Source organism: Odontesthes bonariensis, chromosome 14 (genome assembly GCF_027942865.1).
Source record: "Odontesthes bonariensis isolate fOdoBon6 chromosome 14, fOdoBon6.hap1, whole genome shotgun sequence".
Lineage (NCBI taxonomy): Eukaryota > Metazoa > Chordata > Actinopteri > Atheriniformes > Atherinopsidae > Odontesthes > Odontesthes bonariensis.
In genome coordinates, this window is record NC_134519.1 from 21,692,841 (window position 1) to 21,717,045 (window position 24,205).

The 24,205-nt window shown below is 39.7% G+C and overlaps 4 protein-coding genes across 33 annotated transcripts in view; 1 reads left to right on the forward strand and 3 right to left on the reverse strand.

Annotated features, from left to right (window-relative positions):
* The window catches only part of kcnab1b (potassium voltage-gated channel subfamily A regulatory beta subunit 1b), a 35,526-nt gene extending 33,653 nt beyond the window's left edge, over positions 1-1,873 (reverse strand). Inside the window, exon 1 of one of the 2 annotated variants that reach the window (XM_075483471.1) lies at positions 1,402-1,873. In XM_075483471.1, the coding sequence (XP_075339586.1) occupies positions 1,402-1,658 (257 nt within the window). In that variant the 5' untranslated portion in view covers positions 1,659-1,873. The remainder of the gene's footprint in view (positions 1-1,401) is intronic. The other variant, XM_075483473.1, reaches the window with a different exon arrangement.
* Positions 1,874-9,907: 8,034 nt separating this feature from the next.
* Positions 9,908-10,731, forward strand: LOC142399519 (cerebellin-4-like). Its single transcript, XM_075484247.1, has 3 exons — positions 9,908-10,154; positions 10,236-10,349; positions 10,451-10,731. The coding sequence occupies exons 1-3, from the start codon at positions 9,908-9,910 to the stop codon at positions 10,729-10,731; spliced, it is 642 nt and encodes a 213-aa protein (XP_075340362.1).
* Positions 10,732-15,237: 4,506 nt separating this feature from the next.
* Positions 15,238-17,935, reverse strand: LOC142399085 (ras-related protein Rap-2b-like). The gene has a single exon (XM_075483505.1). It carries the CDS (start codon positions 17,561-17,563, stop codon positions 17,015-17,017), a length of 549 nt encoding a protein of 182 aa, XP_075339620.1. The 5' UTR covers positions 17,564-17,935; the 3' UTR covers positions 15,238-17,014.
* A 1,602-nt stretch (positions 17,936-19,537) lies between these two features.
* mbnl1 (muscleblind-like splicing regulator 1) overlaps positions 19,538-24,205 on the reverse strand; it is a 43,654-nt gene continuing 38,986 nt past the window's right edge. For 13 of the 29 annotated variants that reach the window (XM_075483475.1, XM_075483478.1, XM_075483477.1 and 10 more), the window contains 3 exons: positions 24,007-24,051; positions 23,177-23,248; positions 19,538-22,990 (listed from right to left, as the gene is read on the reverse strand). In XM_075483475.1, coding sequence (XP_075339590.1) covers positions 23,192-23,248; positions 24,007-24,051 — 102 coding nt within the window. In that variant the 3' untranslated portion in view covers positions 19,538-22,990; positions 23,177-23,191. The remainder of the gene's footprint in view (positions 22,991-23,176; positions 23,249-24,006; positions 24,052-24,205) is intronic. The other 16 variants (XM_075483488.1, XM_075483502.1, XM_075483483.1 and 13 more) reach the window with 2 other exon arrangements.

The window sequence follows — 24,205 nt, forward strand, 5'->3', positions numbered from 1 at the left end:
TGTTATTAGCACAGCTTGTTATTATTAGGGTTCCCACAATATCAGATTTTCACCACACCATTATTGTAGGCAGGAGAGTAATCACAATATATTAAAAATAATTGTGTTTTGTCACTTTTTGGAAAAAAAGAGTATATAAATGGAGATACAGTGTGTTACAGTGTACAAGTTGATAATGACAGTTAATGAAGAGTGAATCTCTTGTATTTTCACATCCTTAAGGCCAGATAAAAGCCACCAGTGTCCATTTTAACAAAATCACACACCAAAAGTATCATATGTATTGATAGTCATGGATATTTCATTTCTAATATCATGATCATTTTCAGTATCAGTATTGCATTACCCCATATTACTAAAGTTCAGTAAAGAGTTGAAATTAAAGAAATAATTTGCCCCTTTTGTTAGTTGACAGAATCAACGCCACTCTGTATTCTAAACTTGAAGCTAAAGTCAAAATAGCACATCCAAGTCTTCGATAATGATATACACAGGCTACTGTGTATGATCAGTAATCTCAAAAGACCAATTTTGTCCAACAATTTGATAATTCAGTGACACAGTTAGATATTTTTGGTTGGAATCAGTCCATGCCCAAATTCTTTTCAAGCTTTGCTTTAGGCTTTATTCAGCTTAGCAAAAAGAGGGAAACAATTGCTAGTATCCCTGTGTTTTCCTGTGTTCCCTTTTGCTAAGTTAAAATAATTGTATGAGCTAGATGGGGGAAAAATCAATATAACCGTATATCTGAAAGGTTTTTCCACTGAAAAACCTCAGATTGTAAGAAACAATCCAACAAATTTGGAAAGGTTCATCCCATTTAACCATATAAAAGATCATTATAATGAACTACCGACAGCTCTCTGCTTGGACAATCATCTCAAACATTTAAAACTTCTTTAAATACTTATTCACAGCCTCTGTCTTTTAACGGTACTAAAACCTGCTGAAATCAAGGAGGACACTGCAGCCTTTTGATTGTGGTTCAGTGTGCTTTAAACATCAGGTCCATTAGGAAGGGGGATAGCAGATCATAGAGACTCTTCAAGAATTTGAGAAAGTATTGAGCTTTTAACCGGGTGGTGAGTTGAATTAAAGTTTAATCTCTACTTCCTGTAAGTCATTAATGATACAAACTGGAATTGACAAACAGGCTGTTGCTCATTCACACTGGAGACAGACAGTTCCTGCTTACTTGAGCAGACGGGAAAAAGTTGCACTTATTGCAGAATGAATGTGGTAGCCTAACCCAAATTTAGGCACCGTGAAACTTCAGCATTACTTCTAAAAGTTTTCTTTCAAATTAGGATATTGCAGCATGGCCAAAATTTATAGCATTGCTCTAAACATAGCTATTTGAGAATTTAACAATATACCCCTTTACTAAACACAGTGTCCTACCTGTAGACCATCCTGTCACAAGGAAGAGTAGACGCCTGAAAAAAATGGCTGTGTACATGAAGAAGTTCCTCCACACTCTGCTGCTTTTGAGATGTGTTGACTTCAAAACTTCCCGGAAGAAAGCTGGTGGGGCTCGGGGGGAACATCCTTGTTCCTGCCCCTAGCCTCTGCTGGAGGTAACTAGGGCAGCGATCCAGTCTCGGTCCCCCTCTCTGGCTGGGCACAGAGATCTCCCCACAGGCTGCCTTGAGATACATGTTTCACACAGGCTGATGGGACTCTATCTTTTGGTAGCAAATTCCTTTCAATATATTTAGCCCTTTTTGGTCTCCATGTAAGAACAATGCAATGTTGGTCATGTGAGACAGCACTGTATTTGTTTTGCTGAAGTGCCTCTATCATGCCTCTGGGCTAACAGCAATTTAAAGCATTACCCCTGACACAATTTCCATAGCTGTTTCAAAGTACATGTGTGCTGAGACAAAGCCTGTACTGCCAGCCAAACAGGCACACACAAATAAACTTAACTCACAAACCGTACCAAAGGATGTTGCAGATCGGGGGCCAGCAACAGCTGTGCCACACCTGTTATGTCAACTTTATTCTTAGATGACAGACAAATTGGAAGACAAAGGCAGAGCTTTGTTTGAGCTCTGGATGGCTCCCGCAAGACAAGTGTGCTCGTATGTGAGGGAAGCCGAATAAAGCCGTATGGGGTATTTCCGTCTGCTTGTCTTTTTGATAGATGTGTTGTAAGTACAGCCAATGTAAGTTGCAGCTGAGAATAAAACCCGACCTACTGTGGTGTGCTCTTGAGTGATTTATTAAACGATGACAGAAACTCAGCCACGGGTATTTGAATGACATAGTGGTCCAATATGAATGCGCTCATTAGGGATCATTTTAAAGGTCAGATTTGAAGATCTTAATCTTCGAGCATTAATGTTCACTTCCATCAGTGTAGTTGATATCTCCATAAAGGAGGTCACACGGTTGGCTTTGTTGTCTGTCTGTTTGTGGTAGGGGTTATTTAAAAAGCAATGGATGCATTTAGATGATTTCTGCTGGTAGGGCATGGCCCAACTTCCATCTGTATCCAAATCTGGATTCTGGATATAGATAGATATATTTTTTCTTCTAAACAACATGGTGAATGTACGTGGTTTTGGAGCTTTTCTATTTGATAAAGTGACAATATGCGTTTACAAAAAAAAAAATATATATATATATATACAAGAAAAACAAACAAATAAAAAAACACAAAGAGTAGACAATGTGTTGTCTTGTTTGGAGCATAGTATGGCACAATCCTTGCTGCTCAGTTCAGTGCAGTGAAGGGGCAGTCTTGCTGTCATAGCCTGGGATAAACTGACTCCGCCAGAAATTCAGGATGAATGTCTCAAGGCATAACTGATGCTAAAACCCACACCTACTTTTCTACTGAAAAGCGGTCCGCCTTATAGAAAGTATAATGAAGGACATGTGTTTTTGTGGGTGACAAAGTGGTCTATGTATGCACCCACAAATGAGTATTATTGGCTTTTGAACCCCAAAACCTGTATGAGCACAGAGTATACAGACACATAGCCTTTGTTTGAGTCAACTTTAGCGATCCTCCTTCACCTGGAATTAACTCGTTCTTTTTCTTTTCAGTCAAACATCATTACAACTGCTCACTGCATTCCCGAGACCAACATTGCAACATTGAAACAAGGATCCAGATGGTGTCCGCCTCTGGCACCCATAAGCCTGTGCAGACCATGTCTGTGGATTTATACAGCTCTCATTCAACCTTGGCTTGAGACAGAAAAAGTTTCCAGTGCTGTGAAAAACATCCTGCCTTGTTCTATCTTTATTGATATAGTCGATGCCGCTCTTTCTGAGTCTTGAGTGGTTTCAAGGCAAGCATGCCCCCCCCCCCCAACCCTGAGTTGGATTAAGCAGATATAGAGAAAACGGATGGATGGATGGATGGATGTCAACCCTGCCCTTTTATCAGTCCTGGTCCTAGGTCCACTGACGGGCTCTACCTCAGCCCTACCTGCCCGACCTTCTACCCTGTTCTGTCTACTCCTGCTTCATTAGTGTTTGTCTGACCCAACAGGGTTCACTACATCACCAATCTCCTGCCCTGTGCTTGGTGAAATCCTACTATCATCATTGGTACTTAAGTGCCTGCCAAACCTCTGGGCTGCCATCCAGAGCTGCCTGCCTGCCCTGCAGATTGGGATTGTGTTCTGCATCTGGGTCCTCCTTTTTGAGAAAGCGTCAAGTTTTTTTTTATTTATTTGCCAGTGACTAGAAGCATAGAAGAATTCACAGTCGTGAAAGTGGAAAAAATTTATGTTTCAATCATCATATAATGCAAATATTTTTGGTTTAAAGAACATGTAGTGTATGCACATTGTACATTATGGATGATTTCCCATATGGGTAATATCCTCTTTTTTGTTACTTATATCTGGCTGCCCTCTTGTGGACAAGGAAGAAACAGCTGGTAGTTCATGTTGAAACTGAAGAGACTAATAAAGTTACATTTGTGTTGTTTTCACTTTTCCGATTCTTAGCAAAATAACACAAAGTTTTCCTGGAATAATCATCATGTCATTATGAATTTCTCTCTCTTTCTATCTCTCGCTCTACACACACACACGCAAATGCACGCTTACACGCTTACACACATGCACACACACATACACACACACATATGCACGCACACGCGCACACAAACCAACCACCACTCATTCATAGGCCTTAGCTCATGAGTATCTGTGCTGAAAATGAAAATGTTGGATGAATGTGTGGGAGCTAAGAGCACCTCTGTGTCTGCCGTGTCCACCCACACAGTGTGCAGTGTGAGAGGCAGAAACAGCGATTTTCGTCTATTCCAGTCCCTGGATATGTGTGTATGATCTTTTCTTCACTGTTCCGTACAAGAGTAGAGTGATTCATCCACACAGTGGGACTACCACAGGAAGTAAGTAATACTATTAGGAAATCGGACCCCAAATGTTAAATCCAAATGCCTTAACTTGCTGTTGAAGACTGGATTGGTTTCCTCTAAAGTTTCTGTTTTCATGCAGGGTTTAACTTTCATCAGCGATGTTCCAAAAGAAGCAATTGTTGGTGCACATAAATTTGGGAGGGGTTATAAGACCATTTCCAAACAGACATCCACCATTCTACAGTGAGGAAGATTATTCACAGAAAACACCAGAGAATCAATCATTCTTGAAGGGAACATATCGATAAGTTCTCCTCAAGGTCAGACCGTGCAACACTAGACAAATTTGTGAACCTTAAATCTACAAGCTTCTGACTTGTCTTCTCACCTAGAGCGTCCATGGGCTGAGATATTGCAGTTTACAACTTTGGTTTCCAGCCTTGCACCACGTCGTTTGCTTCACGGATGTTTTTGTGGGCTTTTGATGGCATCTCTGTGGCCTCTTCAGCATGACAACAAATTCATGTGTATGAGTGCACATTAGCAGGGCTCGCGTGGAGATTTGCTTTATGACACTGGTGTTACATCCTGCAACTGGAGGGGGAGCCAAAGAGCAAAGCATTTGCCAAATTCTCCAGTGTTACTTTAAGCACAATGTTAGAGGGCTAATGATTTGGACTTGTGGCCATGAGTTCTGGACACTTTGCATTCACTGAGTCAACCTTGAACTCTATAAGTATTTTACAGTGAAATGTGAAGCCATCTGTGCACCGGCTAAAGTTTGACTGAAATAGAGTCGTGCAACAGGGCAACATTCCCAAGCACAGCAACAATTATACAACAAAAAAAAAGAAAAAGAAAAAGACTCAAGATGCTGTCAGACCTTAACCACATTGAAACAATGCAGAAGACATCATCCAAAGGATTACTAGTTTTTGCTTTTAATGTGGTTCTACAAGCCATTAAATCATGGAATGATTTATAGTATTTATAATAGTTTTTGGGAAATAAATCATGATACGTTGTAAAAAGTCATATGCTGTTATTCTTCTGAAGCTGTAGTTACTCAGTTTTAAGACCTGCTAAGAAACATTTTCTTTATTATGTCCGGATACAAAAATTTAAGACAGCATGTGAGAAGAAAACATTATTGTGCCTTCAAGTGACAGCTCCCAGAGATTTAGGGAGCTGGCAGAAACAGAGGTCTTCAAACTGGCTCTGTGCCGGGGGTGAATGAACAATAATGATTTCACTTGACCTTCAAGATGTGCAAGTCTTCGATTGATACCAAGGAGAGACCTACTATCTTTTCTACTTCCCTGACGGTTGATTAACGTTCTTTCTTTTCCTGGGAGGTTGTTGATTTAAACCACACAGTGAAGGTTAGAGACAGCCAGAGACAGTGGCAGCAGTGAAAAATGCCTCAAGGAGATCCCATAGGAGACTGAGCTGCCTGAGCTAGCGGTGAAGGTCATTTCTTTGCTGGGCTTTCTAGACTATGGTGTTTGCGCTTGCCTGCGGTTTTAGATCCTGGAAAAATATGCAACCCGGTTTTCAAATATTCAACACTACCTGCAGCCATCTCTACATTTTGCTTGTTCGGCTTGTAAAGTGCGTGACCGAGGGGTTTTTGGATGTGCTTTGTGCTTGTTTTAGATTATAATTGTGAAGCTAGAGATACATGTGAATTAATATTGACCATATTAATTCATGGCTGATTATTATTCTGGAATCCAACAAATGCCAAAAGACCTAAACAATGATATTAACTTAGAACATTTATAATGGAGATTATCAGACCTAAAACAAGTACAAACAGTTAATTCACCCTTGTTCCGAATGGTCGGGACATCTTGCATGTTGGGCTTTATGTGTCACGGATGTGATACAGATTCAAATGACAGTGTGCATGCACAGCTTTGAGAGTTGCAGAGAATAATGGAATATTTGCATTGGAGCACTGACCCTATTAATTGTTACAGTGCACACGCAAACAGACAAAACACACACTCTGAAACATGGTCACCTTCATAAAGAAGCAAACAGTATCTTGGGAAACAAATACATCCTCATTTAAATCGGCCTCTGGCAAACAGCTGAAGTTACGTCCACAAACATCTGCAATACATCTGCAAAGCCAAAGTGTTCCTGCACACAGAGAGCTGTCACTGCTCTCTGAGAGAGAAGGATGAGTTCTGCATGTAAAGCAGTTATAACAGCTGTTCTCAGACCTGGCAATAAGCCTTATCCCATCCTTTGGGTCCTCACAAAGTAACACAGATTTCACGGCACCAAGCTTCGCAGCAAATAGGCAATATTTGATACAATTGCCATAAAATAGTAATCAACAAGCAGGCATAGGAGGAGGAGAAAAGAGGATGCATGGTACCCCATTTCAAGGGCAAGGGACAAGAGGAGAGGATGAGAGTGTGATAAGTCTAGTGACTAAAGCAGGCACTGAATGAAAGAAGACAGATCATGAACAGTGGCTTGAAAAGCTGCTGCTGCCATGATTAAAATTAAGTTTTTATAAGGTAAAGTAATTTTCTAAAGAAAGAAAGAAAAGAAATGTTATGCAAAAGTTTACTCGAGAAATCTGAGCTCTGAGATAACTTTTATCAAGTCATCTGACCGTACCTTGTTGCAGAGGGCCATGAGTAGTTCACAGTCATAACTAAGAAAGGCTAGCTTAGGCACATTCCAACACGGTTTTAAATATTTTGCAATAAGAAAATCTTTCCCAACAATCAACAGCCCAGTATTCTGCAGCTGGACTGCATTCTGAAAATTAAAATCCCCTGGTCTGATACCTACAAACCAGGAGAACACACTAAAAAGATGAAGTGTTTTCAGGTACTGATTCCTTTTTTTTAATCCGAGAGTAATTAGGAATTAGTGGTGAGAAGAAATGGTGGCGACTTGATCACAAGATTTGTAGAGTGAAAGAGAAAACCTCCGTTTGACTGCTAAAGACCTTCAGGAACCTCGTGAAAAGAACAGATCTTGAACTATTCTGCACGTAGATGGATCAGTCATGAAGAACATCTAACTGGTAAGAAGAATGGATAAACTAAATACCACCAAACTCTGGAAAAACAAACTTCACCAGGTGTAAAAGAAGTTGAAAATAAAAATTACGTGGTTTCCACAACAGGATAATAATACAGTACTAAACACTCACCAAAACTGTTTTTAAAAAACTGTTAACAAGGTGGGATACTCGCTTCAGGAGGTGGAGCGCTATCCATAGAGGGGGCCAAAACATTTGCTCTGGGGCTTTTTTTCCCCATTTTTTAAGCTTAACATTTTATATTAAGAATGGAAATAAAGAAATAAAAACTTTCGGAAATCGGGACATCTACTAATCGGTTATTCATAGTAACAGAAATATCAAGTTAGGGTGCACATATGTTTGTTTAACACAAAATAGGCAAAGAGAAAGAAATGTATTGTGAAAATTACAGGATGTATTTAATCAAAGTCTGACTGAGGAATGAAGAGACTTGACATGGAAATGTGCAATAGGATTTAATAAGCACTGAGAAATAAGATAACCGTTTTACTTTCAGCCTCGTTGGGCCACAGTAACAAATCGCAGAAATTTCTAAGGCTGTCAGTTTTCAAGCTTGGCAGCTTGTCAAAATAAAGTTAGTCAGACTGGCAACTCTTTTGTTTTTTGGTATGAAAAGGACTGGGTAACCTTGGATAATTCCCACAGCTGTATTTGCCTGCCCTCTTGTGGACAGAGTCGAGACAGAGGCCGGGCCCTAAGAAGAATGTAGTTTTATGTCCTGGAAGGAAGCATACAGTCCAAAATCTTCTTAAACTACACCTCTATCTGTTTTCATTAACAGAGATTCCAATCCAAAAAATAATCAATCAGCCTTTCAATCAGTGATAAATATGAAAGTGGATGAATGTGAGAGATAAACCTGCCAACTACAGCCATCACTCGTTCACAGGCCTGAGCGTACAATTATATGGGATGAAAACGGATAGAAGGTGTTGGATGAACGTGGGGGAGCTGAGAGCACCTCTGTGTCTGCTGTGTCCTCCTACTCGGCAGGCAGTGTGGAGGCAGAGCATTTATTCTATTTCAGTCCCTGGATATGTGAGATCTTTTCTTCACTGTTCCCTCTAAGACCGGAGTGACTCATCGGCACTTGTGCACAGTCTGCAGGCAGAAAGGCAAAAGAGAATCATTCCCAGACAAACAAGTCACATTTGACTGCTTTTCATTGGCGCAATGAATTTTAATGCCGCATCATGCTTTTTCTTATCTTTCTGTGTCATCCTATCTTGTTTTCTTTTGCTCTACTAAATGTTATGGCAGCCATAAAGCATGACTTTTATGGTTTTAAGAGAATAAATGTTTTTCTTTAAAGAGCATTGAAGATTACAGACGTTTATGCTTCCTATCACAGACATCTAGTCTTCACATGATGATATCGGCTTATTTTTGCGCTCCATTGCTTTATTATAAGAGCCACACCTCATCAAGTTGACATTTGGGAATTTTAGTGGACCCTTATTAATATGATGATATCAAAATGCCCTAGGCACCATTAGCCGCATTATCAATTTTGTTACCGAATATTCTGAGTTAGATATAATATTTTCAACTGTGAGTGAATAGACCTGTGTTGGTTTTTACTTCAGCAATCGTATCTGTGATTGATTCACAATACTTTATTAGCTCATGTCATCTTTTTACGGTTGTAATGTAGCTTTAATCTAAGAATAGATAAGGAAACGTTGTAACGTTGCTCCTAACGCTGTATAGTCAAAGTCAAAGTCAAATTTATTTATATAGCACATTTCATGTACAAACAGTTCAAAGTGCTTCACATAAAATAAAGCATTACAGCAGGGGGAGTAAGAAGCATTAAAAATACATAAAAGAATATAAAGAGAAACAAATAAAATCATTTAAATGAATTTAAAAACAAGCAACAGTCAAGATAAATTAAAAGATAGCGTGCAGATTTCATGCATGGACACATGAGAAAAGAAATGTTTTTAACATGGATTTAAAAATGTCTACATTTGGTGAAAGTTTAATCTCCACTGGCAGTTTGTTCCACTTGTTTGCAGCATAACAGCTAAATGCTGCTTCTCCATGTTTAGTCTGGACTCTGGACTGGACCAGCTGACCTGAGTCCTTGGATCTAAGAGCTCTGCTGGCTTTATATTCTCTGAACATATCACAGATGTATTTTGGGCCTAAACCGTTTTGGGATTTGTTAACCATCAGTAGGCTTTTAAAATCTATTCTGTGACTGACTATAGTGTTTGTATATTTTATAGAAAACTGACTATTTTACATAAACTGTTAACTAAGACTGGTTTATGCACAAATGGCAAATAAAAAACCTTGAACCTTGAAATAATCTTCAATAAACATTTGAAGAAAATTTTCCACTGGTGATTAAATGATAACCAAAGAAACCTTTGATCGGTAATAATCCTGAAATCGAGGGCAAATTCTTCTTTGTGTGGTATAAAAGGTACAGTGAGGAGAACTGACGCAGAACTGATGCCCACAAGCAGAAGTAATTCAAGATGAGGACTCTGGTGGCTGTGTTAACTTTATCCCTCTTCTATCTGTGTGTGGCTGAGGTTCCAGATCATCAAGCAGGAGAACCAAACAGCCCCGAAGCAATTGGCATCGAATCAGCTTGTGCCTGTGCTGCTGACCCAAAACCAAGCCAGATAAACTATTGTGAACTTGCTGACATTTTAAGAGAATTGAAGACCAAACTGGAATACACAGAGACAAAGCTGGAGATCCTGAGGTCAGAAATCCAAGGTAAGAGCAGTCAATTTCTAGTTTTTATTTGCGTATACTATGAATCATCCCTCATTTTCTTGTAACCTCAAGATAATCGAGTTGCATTTGGAGCATCTATCAGCAATGGTGAAAATATTGGACCCTTCAACACAGAGATCACGCTAATCTACAAGAAAGTCTATGCAAACACAGGTTCATTTAACCCTGGAACAGGTAACCATACCACAGTAATAAGTAGCTAAACATTCATTGGTCTATAACATACTGCCATAGATTACTTTAAGTGAACATGTGACTGTGCTAACCATTCCCAGGTATATTCACCGCTCCAGTCAAAGGAGTCTACTACTTCAGCTTCTCTGGCCATAATATATCATCTAAACCAATGGGGCTGCGGCTGATGAAGAATGGAGAGCAGATGGTCTGTGTGTACAACCACATGTCTGGAAATCGCCATGAAACTGCAACCAATGGCATGACTCTGCAGCTTGAAGTAGGAGACCAGGTGTACATGAGACTGAGGAAAGACACGTGGGTTTTTGATAATTCAAATGATCACACTACCTTTATTGGTCATTTGTTATTTCCTCTCTAAGTGTGTGAAGGAGTGTCAGTATTATAACATAGCAAAAAAAAGGATTCAAAATTATTCAATTCTAGTGAGAATCTTTAGTGTTAAACTTGTTGATGAAGATTGATATTTAAAAGAAGAATCCTTATTATTGTGTACTGTACTTATGGTAAAAATCTGATGCATAGATTTCGTATTTGCCATATTTTTATTGTAAAGAGGGTACTTGCTTTTTCAAAATAACTATGTTGAGTGTTAGATTTATTTGTCATTGTTCTTTAAAGCTTTAAGTGCTAAAGCTTACTCACCAATTTTGTTCAGATTTTGTACAACAAGCAAGTGAAAATGCAATAAATAAAAAGTCCCTGTAAAGGCTTGATAAATAGTTTTCTTAAGTCTGACAATGGAACAACTAATATATTGAAAAACTTGCCAAACATAAATAAATTATTGAAAAAAAATATACAAGAACTACATTAAAAGGACATACTGGGGGCTTTCCAACCACAGAAACCCTTTGATTGTCCTTACAACTTTTGGTTACAGTTCCTCATCTTTTTTGTGCCCGTACCACAGGAACTCTGGTCGATTGCATTTCATAGTGCTGTCGTCTTTTTAAGCTCCATCTTCAGAGCAAAAACTTTCTTACCACGAGGGAAACCATCTGTGAAGCAGCTGTATTGGTCAGAAATTCACAAGTGAATGATGATTGGTCCAAATGATGCAAGTGCACAATGATTGGCTGAATGGCCAAGCGCAACATCAGGGCCACCATTTCGAAATAACATCTTAACATCCGTGAAAAACTTGTGATCTTCACAACAGTTCTCAATGTTAGCCATGTAAATGGAACCAGAGAAGAAGTCCTTGAGGGTATATTGTTCTGGACGAGGCTCATAAACCCCCAGAAGCCTGTTTAGTCTAAATTGGCCTGCTGATGTTTATCATGTTCATCACCATCTTAGCTGAGTTTGTCAATGTTTGTTAACAAGCCCAAAATAAAATATGGCTAAGGCTAATCCCCTATCAAAGTATTAGTGCTTACAGCAAAGTAATGGAAAAATTAAGATTTATTTTGAAATACAGAGTAAATCACAGAGCCCTAACGATACCATAATGACAGGGTACTGAAAAGACGATACCCTGATACTCTGCTCGGTGCCTACACCCACTCAGGGTCTTAAGCATTCAACTCGTACGATGGTAAAATATTTCAGACGTTGCAGCCGTTTGACCTGTGTGTAGCGCCAAATTAAAAGCATCCACCAGCAAACATACGTAGGATGGCATACTTTACTCTCTTCCATGCAAATGTTCCCTACATCAGAATCATGTTGATGCTGTTATAAAACACTACCATTTCTTTTTAGGGTCACCAAGCCTGGCACATTAACTGAAGAGGCTGCGTATAACTATGACAACTAAAATTGATGCAGCATTTGCTTTGCTTCTGTTCCATTACATCAGATTTGTTTCAGTAACTACAGTGTGGCAGACTAACTGATATGGGGCTATTATCCACTGTCTTTACATTCTTGATAAGCTTCTATATTCAAAATAACTTGGTTAGCGTTATAAAGCGATCATGATAAGGGCTTAAATACATTCTTTTTACAGATTGACAGTTACCTTTGTAGACATACCTCACATACAGTTTGGTCTCATGACCATTAGAGGTTAAATATTCTTTGAATATAATATGTTGTTGTTTTGGCCTATATGAACATTATAACCCATGGGATAATATTTGGGTAGAAAACAATAAAACAATAATGTTTTCTATATTTTGGAACACACACACACAAATAGGCACAGTGAAAAAAGGGCTTTTGAGGAGCTTGATGGTGGATTTAGTTTCTTCATGCACTCAGTCTTTCTGCTAAATTAAACTTTGCTCAGCCAACATGCTTCTGTTGCTTTGTATTTACCAGAAATAAACAAATTGAAGTATGAGAAATGATTCTACATAATGTCGAACTCTTCCCTGAATGTGGTTGGAGGCTTAGCGAACACATGATTCCATCTGACCTTATTATGCTTGCCAACAACAGCCGTGCTGCATTACTGTAACTATGAAAAGCATGAACAACAGAAAGTTGAAGTGCCATAGATAGAGCATGCAAGATGAAAGAAGACTTTCTTGTATCTGCATTTTCTCACATCTCCATTTTATTGCAGGGGTCAATTGAAAGTATCTGCTGTCACGCTGTTATCAGTCCGTGTGATTAAGTGGTTTAAAGAGTAACACATGCAGAGGCTGAGAATGTGATTTCAGGACAGCGTGTCTGCAGTGGCTTGCGGTTGTTAAGATGATTTGATTGAGGGTTACAGTTTCTGTCTGTGTCTTTTTGTGTCCAAAAAAACAGACTTACAGTCCATTGTTGTCACATGATCTTGTAGGCTTCTTTGCTCAAATCACATGGAGCCGTTGCGCGCACTTCCGTGAAGCACGTGAAATCTGTTCATCTTCTCCCTATCCTTTCACACCACTTCAGTCTCTATCAAGCATTTGGGCTCAGTTTGGAAATAATACATGACACACATCTCAGAACATTGCAAAACCGGGGTCATGCCCTGTGCATCAAAAGGGGAGCAGGCTGTGACAAACTGCCTGTCTGTTACAACATTCTGTAGATTTGAGGTGAGCTTAAACAGGAAGTGCCCTATCATCCACCCTTCCTTTCCTCTATACGCTAAAAAAGCCTGACACATCAGTGAGCCGTGTTCAATAGATTTGCATACAGGGAAATTCTAATGTGACACTGGTTACAGGCATCGAAACTTTAGGTCAAAACTGTTAAAGGCTTTATTTGATTTAACTTGATTGAATTTTTCCTATAGATTCCATATTTATATACTACACCAGACCGTGTTTGAAATGTTATGAAGGGTGCGTTTGTGTAATGCAGCAGTGAGTAGACGATGGTGTCAGGCAAACCTCCAGCTCTGGGGCTTACTAACACATTTGAGAAATGTGTTTGCAGTTCTCGGACGCAGTTGAAGAAGCAAAGGCAAAACTGAGCAAACCCCCTCCACCCCTCAACAGCTGAAAGAAAAACCGCACTTTGCTGTTGCGAAAGATGACTAAGACAAACCAAGACAAACTCTTAAGTGTTTCCAGCTGACTCAAGTGCCACAGCTGTGGTGATCAACACTGTGAAGAAATACAGGAGTCTCAAACATTAATACTCGTGCTGTTCCACCAATAGAAGATTTAATGAGGCCTGGTAGTTGGCATGGGAATGTTAAACATGTTCTCTTCAAGAACCAGCATGAAAATCATTAACAGATTGTGATTAGGGATTATTTGTCATTTCTATTTCATTGTTATAGCTGATAAAGTTCCATTTAACTATCTTGTATAGGGTCGGATATTTTAGCCCATCTAGTTGTCAGGATTCTTTCAGTGGTTCACAACCTGACAACGGGGTGCATACGAGTTCTAACACACACGTGCATCCTCGTTTCTGCACATTCATACGTAGCATGGAGAGAGTTGCCACAACGGCTCGTAAGAATAGTTTGAATAAAAGGAAAGCCATGTAAATACTGCTTCTCGTGAGAGCTGTTGAGGACTACTGGTTTGATTTTATTTTTTAAATTCAAGAGGGACCCTGTCATTTCAGAAAGAAGTGGAAAAGAAGAATATTTGGCTTTGAAATGCAGGGGAGTTGAAGTCAAAAGCCACCACATACAGAATGTGTGAAAAAGTGTACTTACTTCTCACTGACCGGCGATGAACGATTCAAATTCTGTTTCTGCTCATTTCAGCAACTGCATGGAATTTTTTTTCACGTTGCATACAGCTGACCACCTTTAACCAGTTGCACGGATGAACATCAGCAAACTGAATATAAATGCTGCACCAAGTCACTCTGTCACGACTGCTTGTTTAGTGTTGGCCAATTTAGCTTTGAAAGTGATCTTGAACGACCTCATGAAATTGCTGCGAGGTTGTCAGGTGTCTGTTGATCACTACATCCATACTCAGCTATGGGTCCACTTTGGCAGAACTGCATGAGAAATGCCTTATTTCTAAGCAAAACATTTTTCGCTTGCATAGAAAGAAATTAAGTTCGCCGGGACATCAATTAAAAATAAGATGACATTTAGGACTTCTCTTTGCCTTTGACGAGTAAGAAAGGAGTGAATAATGCATTAATGCTAGAAAAGCATGCAGATAGCAACAGCTCCTGAAGATAATCATGACAAAAACAAAGTTGTCACTGCTAGAAGAAGCGACCCTTTCTCTGCATATATGACCTGCAGAGTAGGAGCTGGCAATGCGACCGTGAGTCTCGGCGATAAGACGGCCACTCGCAGCAGCAGAAGATCGCTGCCCAATCTGAGGAACAACTCTCCGAATGCCAGTCCACAGGATGCACGGCTGAATGAACTTGGCTGCCGATACAAAAAGCCCTCTCTGTCCTCCACTTTGCAGCCGAGAAAACATGCGGAGGGAAAAGGGGAAGCAGCTCTCCCCAACTAAAACACACTCACTGGAAACCCATTGCACTAACCAAACAAGCGGACAGAGAGGATCATTTATTCACGATTGGCACGACCACAGATTCAACAACAAGTGACTGAAGGCTGTTCATAACTTTTTAAAACGTGTCAAATCCGGGATCTTGTGCCCCATCTATAACTGTATGATGTACAAATACAATGAAAGTTAGAAAGAACAAAATGGCATCATTTTTCACTTGTACCTATGAATGAGCCTCTTTTTGATTTGTTAAAATGTATAAATATCCAAAAGCACAGGAAAATATGGATCACAAGTTCCCTGAAGTCATTAAATGACATATTGTGTCACAACAGTCAAAACCCCCCCAAATACATCTCCTTTGTGACAGCTTTCAGTGTAAATTTTGGCTGTTTATATATCGTAGAAGTGATTTATGATGAGAATTTCAAATTAATGGCTCATCAGTCAGTTGCAAAAAATAAAAATAAAAAATGGACACAGTGACAACAAAGTCCAATATAAGCTACACCTAAAGTAAAATGTGAAGACACATAAGAGCAGAGACAGGGACGGGACACAGTGTTAGGTAAAATGTGTTCTGTATTACAAGTCTCTCAAAACTGACAGGTGGGTGGCAGAGGATTTGTCCAAAAAGGAGATATACAAGTACGGCAAGTCAAAAATGTCACATTTTAGAAAAGAAAAGAAAAACAAACTAAAACACTATAATAATACATACAGACATGGCTTGCCATTCACAGAACCCAAATTCCAGTGGGAAACGTTTGTTTTCTGTTGTTCTCGATGGACTAGTACCTAGAGAAATGACCTGAATCTGACCCTGAAACAACAGGTCTGTTCCAAGCTGAGCCTCCCGACCGTAGGCTTCGACTCTAAATGAAAACCAGAGTGTACACTGAAAACGGCTAAAAAAGAAAAAGTTCTGATTGCCATCGAGACGCGCTGCAGAGGAAGTAGGGCTCATCAGTTGGCACAGTCACAGGAGATTTCTTAGGGAAGGCACTTGACATGGGGCCGTGGCGTTCCCCATGCAGCGACAGAAATGCACCGACACCCTTGTTTGTGCGCATTGTGGAGGGACACCATCAGCTGGGTGCAAGTTCCATGATAAACATCACCAAACCGAGGAAGGGGGGAAAACATGGAAATATCTCTACGCAGCACCTCAGTGGGCGGGTCTGCGCTGCCTGGATCACACCTGACAGACAGTCTGAGGGAATTACAAGAAACTGGATTTGATTAACCTGTGCAAGGCTTGAGTGGTCATTTTAAATGCTTTCAGTCCTCCTCTTGCCAGAAAGGCCCTAAAGGTGACGTATCCCGTCTTCTCCCTGCCTAGGGATTTGGCATGATATCTCAGCACCACCACCATCATCATCATCATCATCATCGCAGCCAGTCTCCAAGACAGAAGAACCCAGCCCAGAAGATAGAACAGTACTAAACAGAAACCAACAGAAAATAACCAGATAACACGTGTCTCTTTAAGTTTCACAATTAGACATTCCCATTGAGGCACAATTCCAGAGAAGTGTCAAATACAAAGCTATAAAAAAATACCAAAACATTCAAGTACTCCGTCATGTAAACACTTTTCAAGACTATGGTACAGAATCGATTGTTGTCGTCGTCGATTTTGTTTTGTGTGCAACAATAAGACAACATTGTGAAGAGAGAGAATACTTTCGCAAAAAGCCTGCAGCACAGCTTCGAAGCTCAAACTCAGCACATTTTCTGCATGTCTGTCCGTTGTTTTTTTTTTTTTTTTTAAATCTTTTGTTGTTGTTGTTGTTGTTGTTAATTTTCTTATTTCTTTTATAGAAGGACACATGAGCAGCACTGGTCGCCACCACTGGGAACAGTTGAATAGTTCATCTGTCTCACTATCTCTGCAAACAGTTCGTCGACCGATCCTTTATTTTTGGCTGAAGTTTCCATAAACGGGCAGCTCCACTCTTGAGCCAGCGCCTTTCCTTCCCCGGAAGACACCTCTCTCTCCCCCTCCAGATCCACCTTGTTCCCCACCAGGATCATGGGCACCCTCTCGTACCTCTTCACCCGGATGATCTGGTCTCTCATCGGCTTGATGTCCTGGAAGCTCTGCTGGTTGACCAGGCTGTAAACCAAAATAAAGCCCTGCCCGTTCTTGATGTACAGGTCTCGCATGGAGGCGAACTGCTCGGTCCCCGCCGTGTCCAGGATCTCCAGCACCGACGGAGACGAGTCCACCTCGATCTCCTTCCTGTAGAAATCCTCTATCGTGGGGTCGTACTTTTCGATGAAGGAGCCCGTCACGAACTGGACCGTCAGCGCGGATTTGCCGACTCCGCCCGACCCCAAAACAACCACTTTGTACTCCCTCATGGCTGAGGGGAGAGGAGGAAGAAAAAAAAAAAAAAAAAAAAAAAAAAGGGCAGACACCTCCTTTTTCCGCGACGAAGCCTCCTCTCTCTCTCTCCCACCCGCTGACCAACCCCGATGTTTTCAAACCGAGCAGGTTGGGAAAGCTGTCCTCTCGGTCGGATAGTCGTCGAATCCTCCTCGCCTGCTCTGGAAGGCCCGCGGAGTGCAGATCCGAGGAGAGTCGCCGCTCCTGGACATTAGCGGGGCGAGTTAAAGCGCATTTTGATCGCACTGTATTGTGCAACGGTGCGGGGAAGCGTGATCGCTCCTCTGCTCTTGCATGGCGTTTCCTGCCCACATCCTCAGCGCGTCAAAAGCTGAGGCTCAGTTCCGTTTTCTTAAAGGAGCCGTCACCCGAAAGCCCCAGCCATGGCAATCTAATCACATGACCAAACACACGCGCTATGGAGTCTGTGGCCTGATGTCCACGACCTCTGCCAGCACATACACGTTCACGTCACGGTCACTGCTCTCAGCAAGAGGCGCTCCAGCCGCGCGCTTTACTCGTAATTATATCCACAAACGCGTCTGCTAATGAGGTCAGTATTTCAGTCAATAATCAATTTGCCTGTGTCAACTTACTCCATATATGGACAGAATGATCAACTATGTTTTTTTTAAATGGCCAAATGAGAGTTTAACTAATTAGTATTCAAGTATACAGCGATATTAAGCCCTTTAGACTATTACTCCACTTCAGGGGCCTCATTCCTGTTGTGATATTCTGATCAGATGACAGTTTCCTCACTTCGTAATGTGATTAAGAAATGATAGTTGACAGGAACAGTTGCTGATCCAGTTTGGGTCTGAAAAATCAAATAAAAAGATCCCCGTTTCACTTCAAATAGATGCCTGACTCTGCTGTGTTGGTCCAGTGTTCTCCAAACCTGCACAAACACGAGCTGTTCATAGAAGAGTTGTAGGGGGGCTGGTGCATCTTCACCTCAAAGTTAATCTTCAGATGTTTGTAAATGCACATCTAAACGAGCCTGAAACAAGTCATGGGGATTCTATCTGTTTAGAACAGAACTTTAATGGCCCGCCTCTGCAGTTAAGCACACATTTGCATGCCAAATGGCACAAGAGGAAGGGCAAATCCAACCTAACATAGAACTGAAAGTTACGGCAAACACGATTAACAGGCAGGAATATGTGTTAAAGGGCGTTTATATGCACTGAATATGATGGGTTCCAAAGCATTTGCTTTATTTTTTAACTGTAAAAGATGGAAAATGCAGATATTGGAGAGGTTTTCTCTTCAAGAATTTCTGTCTTCTCAGAGAAGCTCTTACTAGTCTAGATTTTAAAAATGGATGAAATGATGCTAAAGTTTAACTCTAGTTCATATATTTTATTTTTCTGTCAAGGCATGGACCTCACAAAAGCATAAATAGACTTGTTCAGTCAGGATCTCTTCAATGAGGAGCTGTAATTTCAGAATTGCTCTGGAGGTTATCTCCCTCTCTCCTGGGTAAACTAGACAGTGATCAGACAGTTTTGATGTCAGAAACAAGAGCGAGATTTCCCCCAAAAGAAGTAGGCAAAAGAGAAATACAGCCATGTGTCCTCAAGTCATAAAAAAGGTAGTATGTGAGGCTGTATGGGCTTAACAGCATTATTAGGTGTGACCGAGAAAAAGCACACAATCTCATAAAATTTGCACAAGCACAGTATAACCTTCTGCCTCTGTCATAAATCAGTCTTCATGGACCTGCTCCAGAATCTTTGTCTTGATGGCCCTGGAACCTCAGGCTGAATACAGTTGCTCACGAGCTTTAACGTCAGACATAATACAGACCACGTTATCCTAGATGATTAGTTTCATGCTACAATTGGCTCGGGGAAATGTTGACCTGCATATCAACCCAACCCCCCCACAGTGAGTCTATGTTTGACCCACACACCAAGAACACACAGAAGCAGTGACCACATAACTGTTGCATGAGCAAATCAAATATTGTTTTATTCAGATTTTTTATTTTTTTTTCATCCTTACAGCAAGAGTCAATAATGGCAACAATAAAATTTGCGGAAACAAATCTGAAGACAGAATAGTACATTGTTGTGTGGCAACTGTTAGCAAATACATAACTGGTTGGTGCTCTTACGTGTAAAAAGCAGTCAAAGCGTACATGTGCGCCCAGCAGGGAAGAGAAACCTTGGTTGCAGCCAGAAGGCTGAAGGTTTGATTTGGAGTAAATGGTGCTTTGGTTCTGTAGCAACTATGTGAAGCAGCCTCAAGTCAGAAACATGTTGACATTGACTGTTACATTCATTTTAAAGACTAATTTTTCCAAATACGCTTGTGGTGGGATGAGCCTTCGCCTGCTGAGTGCACAGCTATGAAAGCAAGAACAATTGCTCGTGAGTCAGTGTCGACTGTAATTTTCTCTCTAATGAGAACATATCTGGGGTGGATGAGTGCTAATATGTTATTCTTTAAATAACATGTTTGCTTAGAAACACAAGAGTAAGATAACTTGTTTTTAAAGTATTATTTCTCCCCACTGTGGATGTTATCTACGATATGTATAGTTTGAATAAAACAAAACAGAATTGTGTATTCTGTAGTCTGAAGGTGTTACCTTTCCTTACACATCTATGCAGTTTCTTTTGTCTACATGGTTGTACTTTTACATGCAGTCAAATCAAACTATAATAGAAGATATATTTTTCATAGATTTATGGATCAACTGTACCATGGGAGCAGCAATACTGCGTGACCAAGTCCAACAAATGATAAATGGACATTATTGGACGCCGTCCTATGAGAGATGTGGGTTTAGCATGACGTGGGGATATCTATTCCCCTGCAACATTCCCTGGCATTACGAGCCACCGATAAAATAAGACAAAAAGCGCATAGCTTTCTCTGAACGCATTGGCCAATAAACTAGTGCCCTTCTTTGCAAGCAAATTTTAGCTGGTCTTCTAATTTAAGAATTTTAAATTAATCTAACAAAATTCCTTATAATTATAGATCTTTTTTTCTTTTTTATTCAAAATAATATCTCAATATGATACACATTTTTTTCTCTGTTCATTTGACTATATACAGAAGTGCAAAAAGTCAACCTTCGTCCCCAAGGTTAGAACTCACTATCTGCAGCATTTCGGACTTCTCCACAGCGGAAAAGTCTTTACTTTCTCACTCCAAAATCTCCCCAAACATCAACATCAGTCTCACACTGCTCGTTTTGGCCTGACATTCAGGGCAAACTTAAGAAATATTCCAACAAAACTACATATCTCATTGAAATGGATACAGTAGAAAATAATTTTTACTCTAAAACATGGACAGTCTATATTTCATCATAATATTTTCAAACATGACTTTGACATGTTATCAGGAGAATTTAAGTCGGTTAAAACTTTTTTTTTTTTTTTCCTCTACTCGGAGATGAATTAGTCTCATTCCTCGTATCAAAAAGTTTTCTCGTGAATGAAATGAACTGACAATGTAACATAAACTGAGAAAGACATCCAGCTATATGAATGAAGTGAATATTTAACACATTATCCTGTATATGGTTTAAAAAAGTTATGAATGTCATACTACCTTAAGATCTACAACAACTATATCAATGTTGTCAAGTAATAATATAGTAAGGCCAAAAAAGAAAAACCTAAAACTACATACCTCAAATAGATTCAAATCCTTAAGTAGTACATAACACATAAGTTCAATGAAATTTAAGAGAGTAATTGTTTCTTTTACACAGAGAAAGAAGGAAAAAAAAAACATAAGCAGTATGTGAGAACTATAAAACATCATTGGTGTTCTTATCCTGCATGGTGATTGAAAATACATTTGATTGGGTACAAACCCATTAATTGTAATCTAAGGCTTTGTTAGGTACATAACAATCGGTAAAGACACAAGACACACTTCTGTGAAAACGTAAAAGGGAACTAATCCTAAAACACACACACAGATGAATCAAATACGATGAAAAATGTTTCCTTAATTGTTTAAGCTTCTTCAGAGATGTCTCCATAACCTACTGAGAAATAAAACGGAGAGAAAAACTGTGCTTTGGTTTCTAGATCTATAAGTTGATGGAAAACCTTCCATGTTTTGCTCGAAGCACAAGTCAAACGTCTGGCTTGTGTTTCAGCAAAAAATGAATTGGCTCGAGACGGGATGAGCAAATAAAATGGGGTGACCAGACAATTCAAGTGCACATGTGGTTTAAATGACCTAATAGACCTTTGGGTCCGTCGTTTAAAATTACCATCAACACATGGCTCAACGGTGCTTCTTGGAGACACAGTTTTGGAGCTGCTCCTCTTTAGAAGGAGGGAAACAAGGTAACACAATACCAATTGAAGCTACACCCTCTTCTTTACCAGTCTTTCAAGTCGATTAACAACTCAATCCAGATGAACAAAAACAATAGTCCACGAAATGAGGTATGACAAACTTTGTATACCCATTTTTGATTAAAAAAAAAGAAAAAACCTTAAATATCAAACAAATTACTTTGGATAAACCTCACTTCTAAAATGAATTAATTTGGAAAAAAAAACCCAGAAATAAAAACAAACCAAAACACTCACAATGAAGATTCTGAAAGCAAAAAAACAATACAAAAAGAGCCATACAAAACTTTTACCTTCAGTAAACAAATAACACTGCTGAGATAACACTCTGGTTTTAGCTGTATGGCCTCGATGGCACACGACAAGGTGAGAAAAGCTAGCCTGGCTGTGCTTTCAAGGTACACAGGTATGTTGGTTTACCCAGAACATTCATATGTCCAAGACCCTCATTTCAACATCTAGTTTTACTAGTAGCCATAAAAACACAATACTGTACATGCCTAATGCTTTTGGCAAAAAACAAAAGTTGTGTTAAAACTATTGTGCCTTTTTAGATTTCAATTCAAATTCAAGGTGCATGGTTTCATTTAATTTGTAAACCATAAAGTACGGCTGTCAATTAGAAAATAAAGCAGAACAAAACAACAAAAGGAAAGAAAAATCTTGGTCTTCTAACGTACCAGCACGTGATGTTGTCTCATGGAACAACAATCGTGACCCTCTGTGCATGCGGTAATGGTGATAATTAGGACAAACTGAGTGCTGTGATTTAATTAGACACAGAGGTATTGTGTGAATGTTTCCAACTGAACCTGGCACCAAACTATGCTCTTCTTTTGGCTGGACGTTGAATTTGACAGCAAATTCTTCTTGATATGGGTATGTGGGAAGATGGCACAGATCATACGTTGTACCCTTGGTGTTTACACTTGTGACGAGACCATCGTTGTGGACCGGGTATTAGATGATAGACCCTCCTTGTCCCATTGCTTGACATTCTGAAGGTTATGTACATAAAGGCTGAACTCTTTTGGCTTGGACGGTGCCAGCACACATTCATTTGATCTGTAAGAGATGATGGATTTCACTTGAGTAAAGCTGATGTCAAAATCTTGGGACTGAAGGGAAAATACAACTGGTCCTCTATGAGCATGGAAAGAAAAATCCTGAACCGGAACTAACATGAGTCACACAGAAAACTCGAATCTTAAAATGAATAGAGCAAATAAAAGGATTGAAATAGGAACTCACTGTTCTTGAAAGGAACTACATTTGAGTCAAGTACTTGTGACTACTCAGATGATCTGCAGATATTATTGGAATCTGGGAATAGAAAACACAGATTAGATAAAACATGCTAAACTGAAGACAAACAAAGTGGACGTTGACCTAAAAAAAAAAAAAAAAACACGGATCCGCACATTTTAAGCATTTTTTTTAACGTTAAGATGAGTTCATTGCTGAAAAGGCATAACGATGAGAGGATGGGGGAAAAAAACTGGGCTACAGTCGAGGCAAAGTTAATTCAGGCGTGTAGTTTGTATGACAGACATTAGAATCAACACACACTTGTGGGTAGCAGGGAGGGGAAGAGGACGCTTTTAAAGGAAGGGAGAGACGAGGGGGAAGGGAAACTATCAGTTAGTTGGCTTCCCCCATGCAAATTTAAGTCCTCCATGTTGTTGACCTGCACACCTCAATAAAGTAAAGTAAACTGGTTCAGGTTGAGGAATAGTAACATGATGGTTCTTTCAATCGTTTCACTAACAATTTGAAATTGTGCAGTACCTGGCTGCAATATCTTCAACAGAACTCAAATGAAAACGTAGCAAATCTTCTTTAAGACTATTTTTTTTTTTTTTAAACTTTAACAACGAGTATGTCCAGCTTTTACACACAAAGAACATGATAGAGATTTGCTTTGCGTGCTGGAAGCAGCTGCAAAAAAAAAGAAGAAAGAAAAAAAAGTAAGCCAAGCACCAAAGGGCACAGATAGCGACTATTGCTCAAGCTGTGCAAATGGCTCAAAAAAATGTTTTGTTTTGTTTTTTTAAAAAGAAAAAAAACTACCTCATACATACCAATTGCATGTATTCGTTGGTAGTCAACTTTGATAAGGAAGAGTCCTCAAAATGGGAAAGGACAAAAATCGAGGTTACAATGAGGACACACATTAAATGAAATACAGTAGCTTCTTCTGAAAGACAAATAGATAATCTAAGTATTGTAATTATAGTTTAATGGGATGCATGTGTATGATGTAAAACTTGTCACAGTATA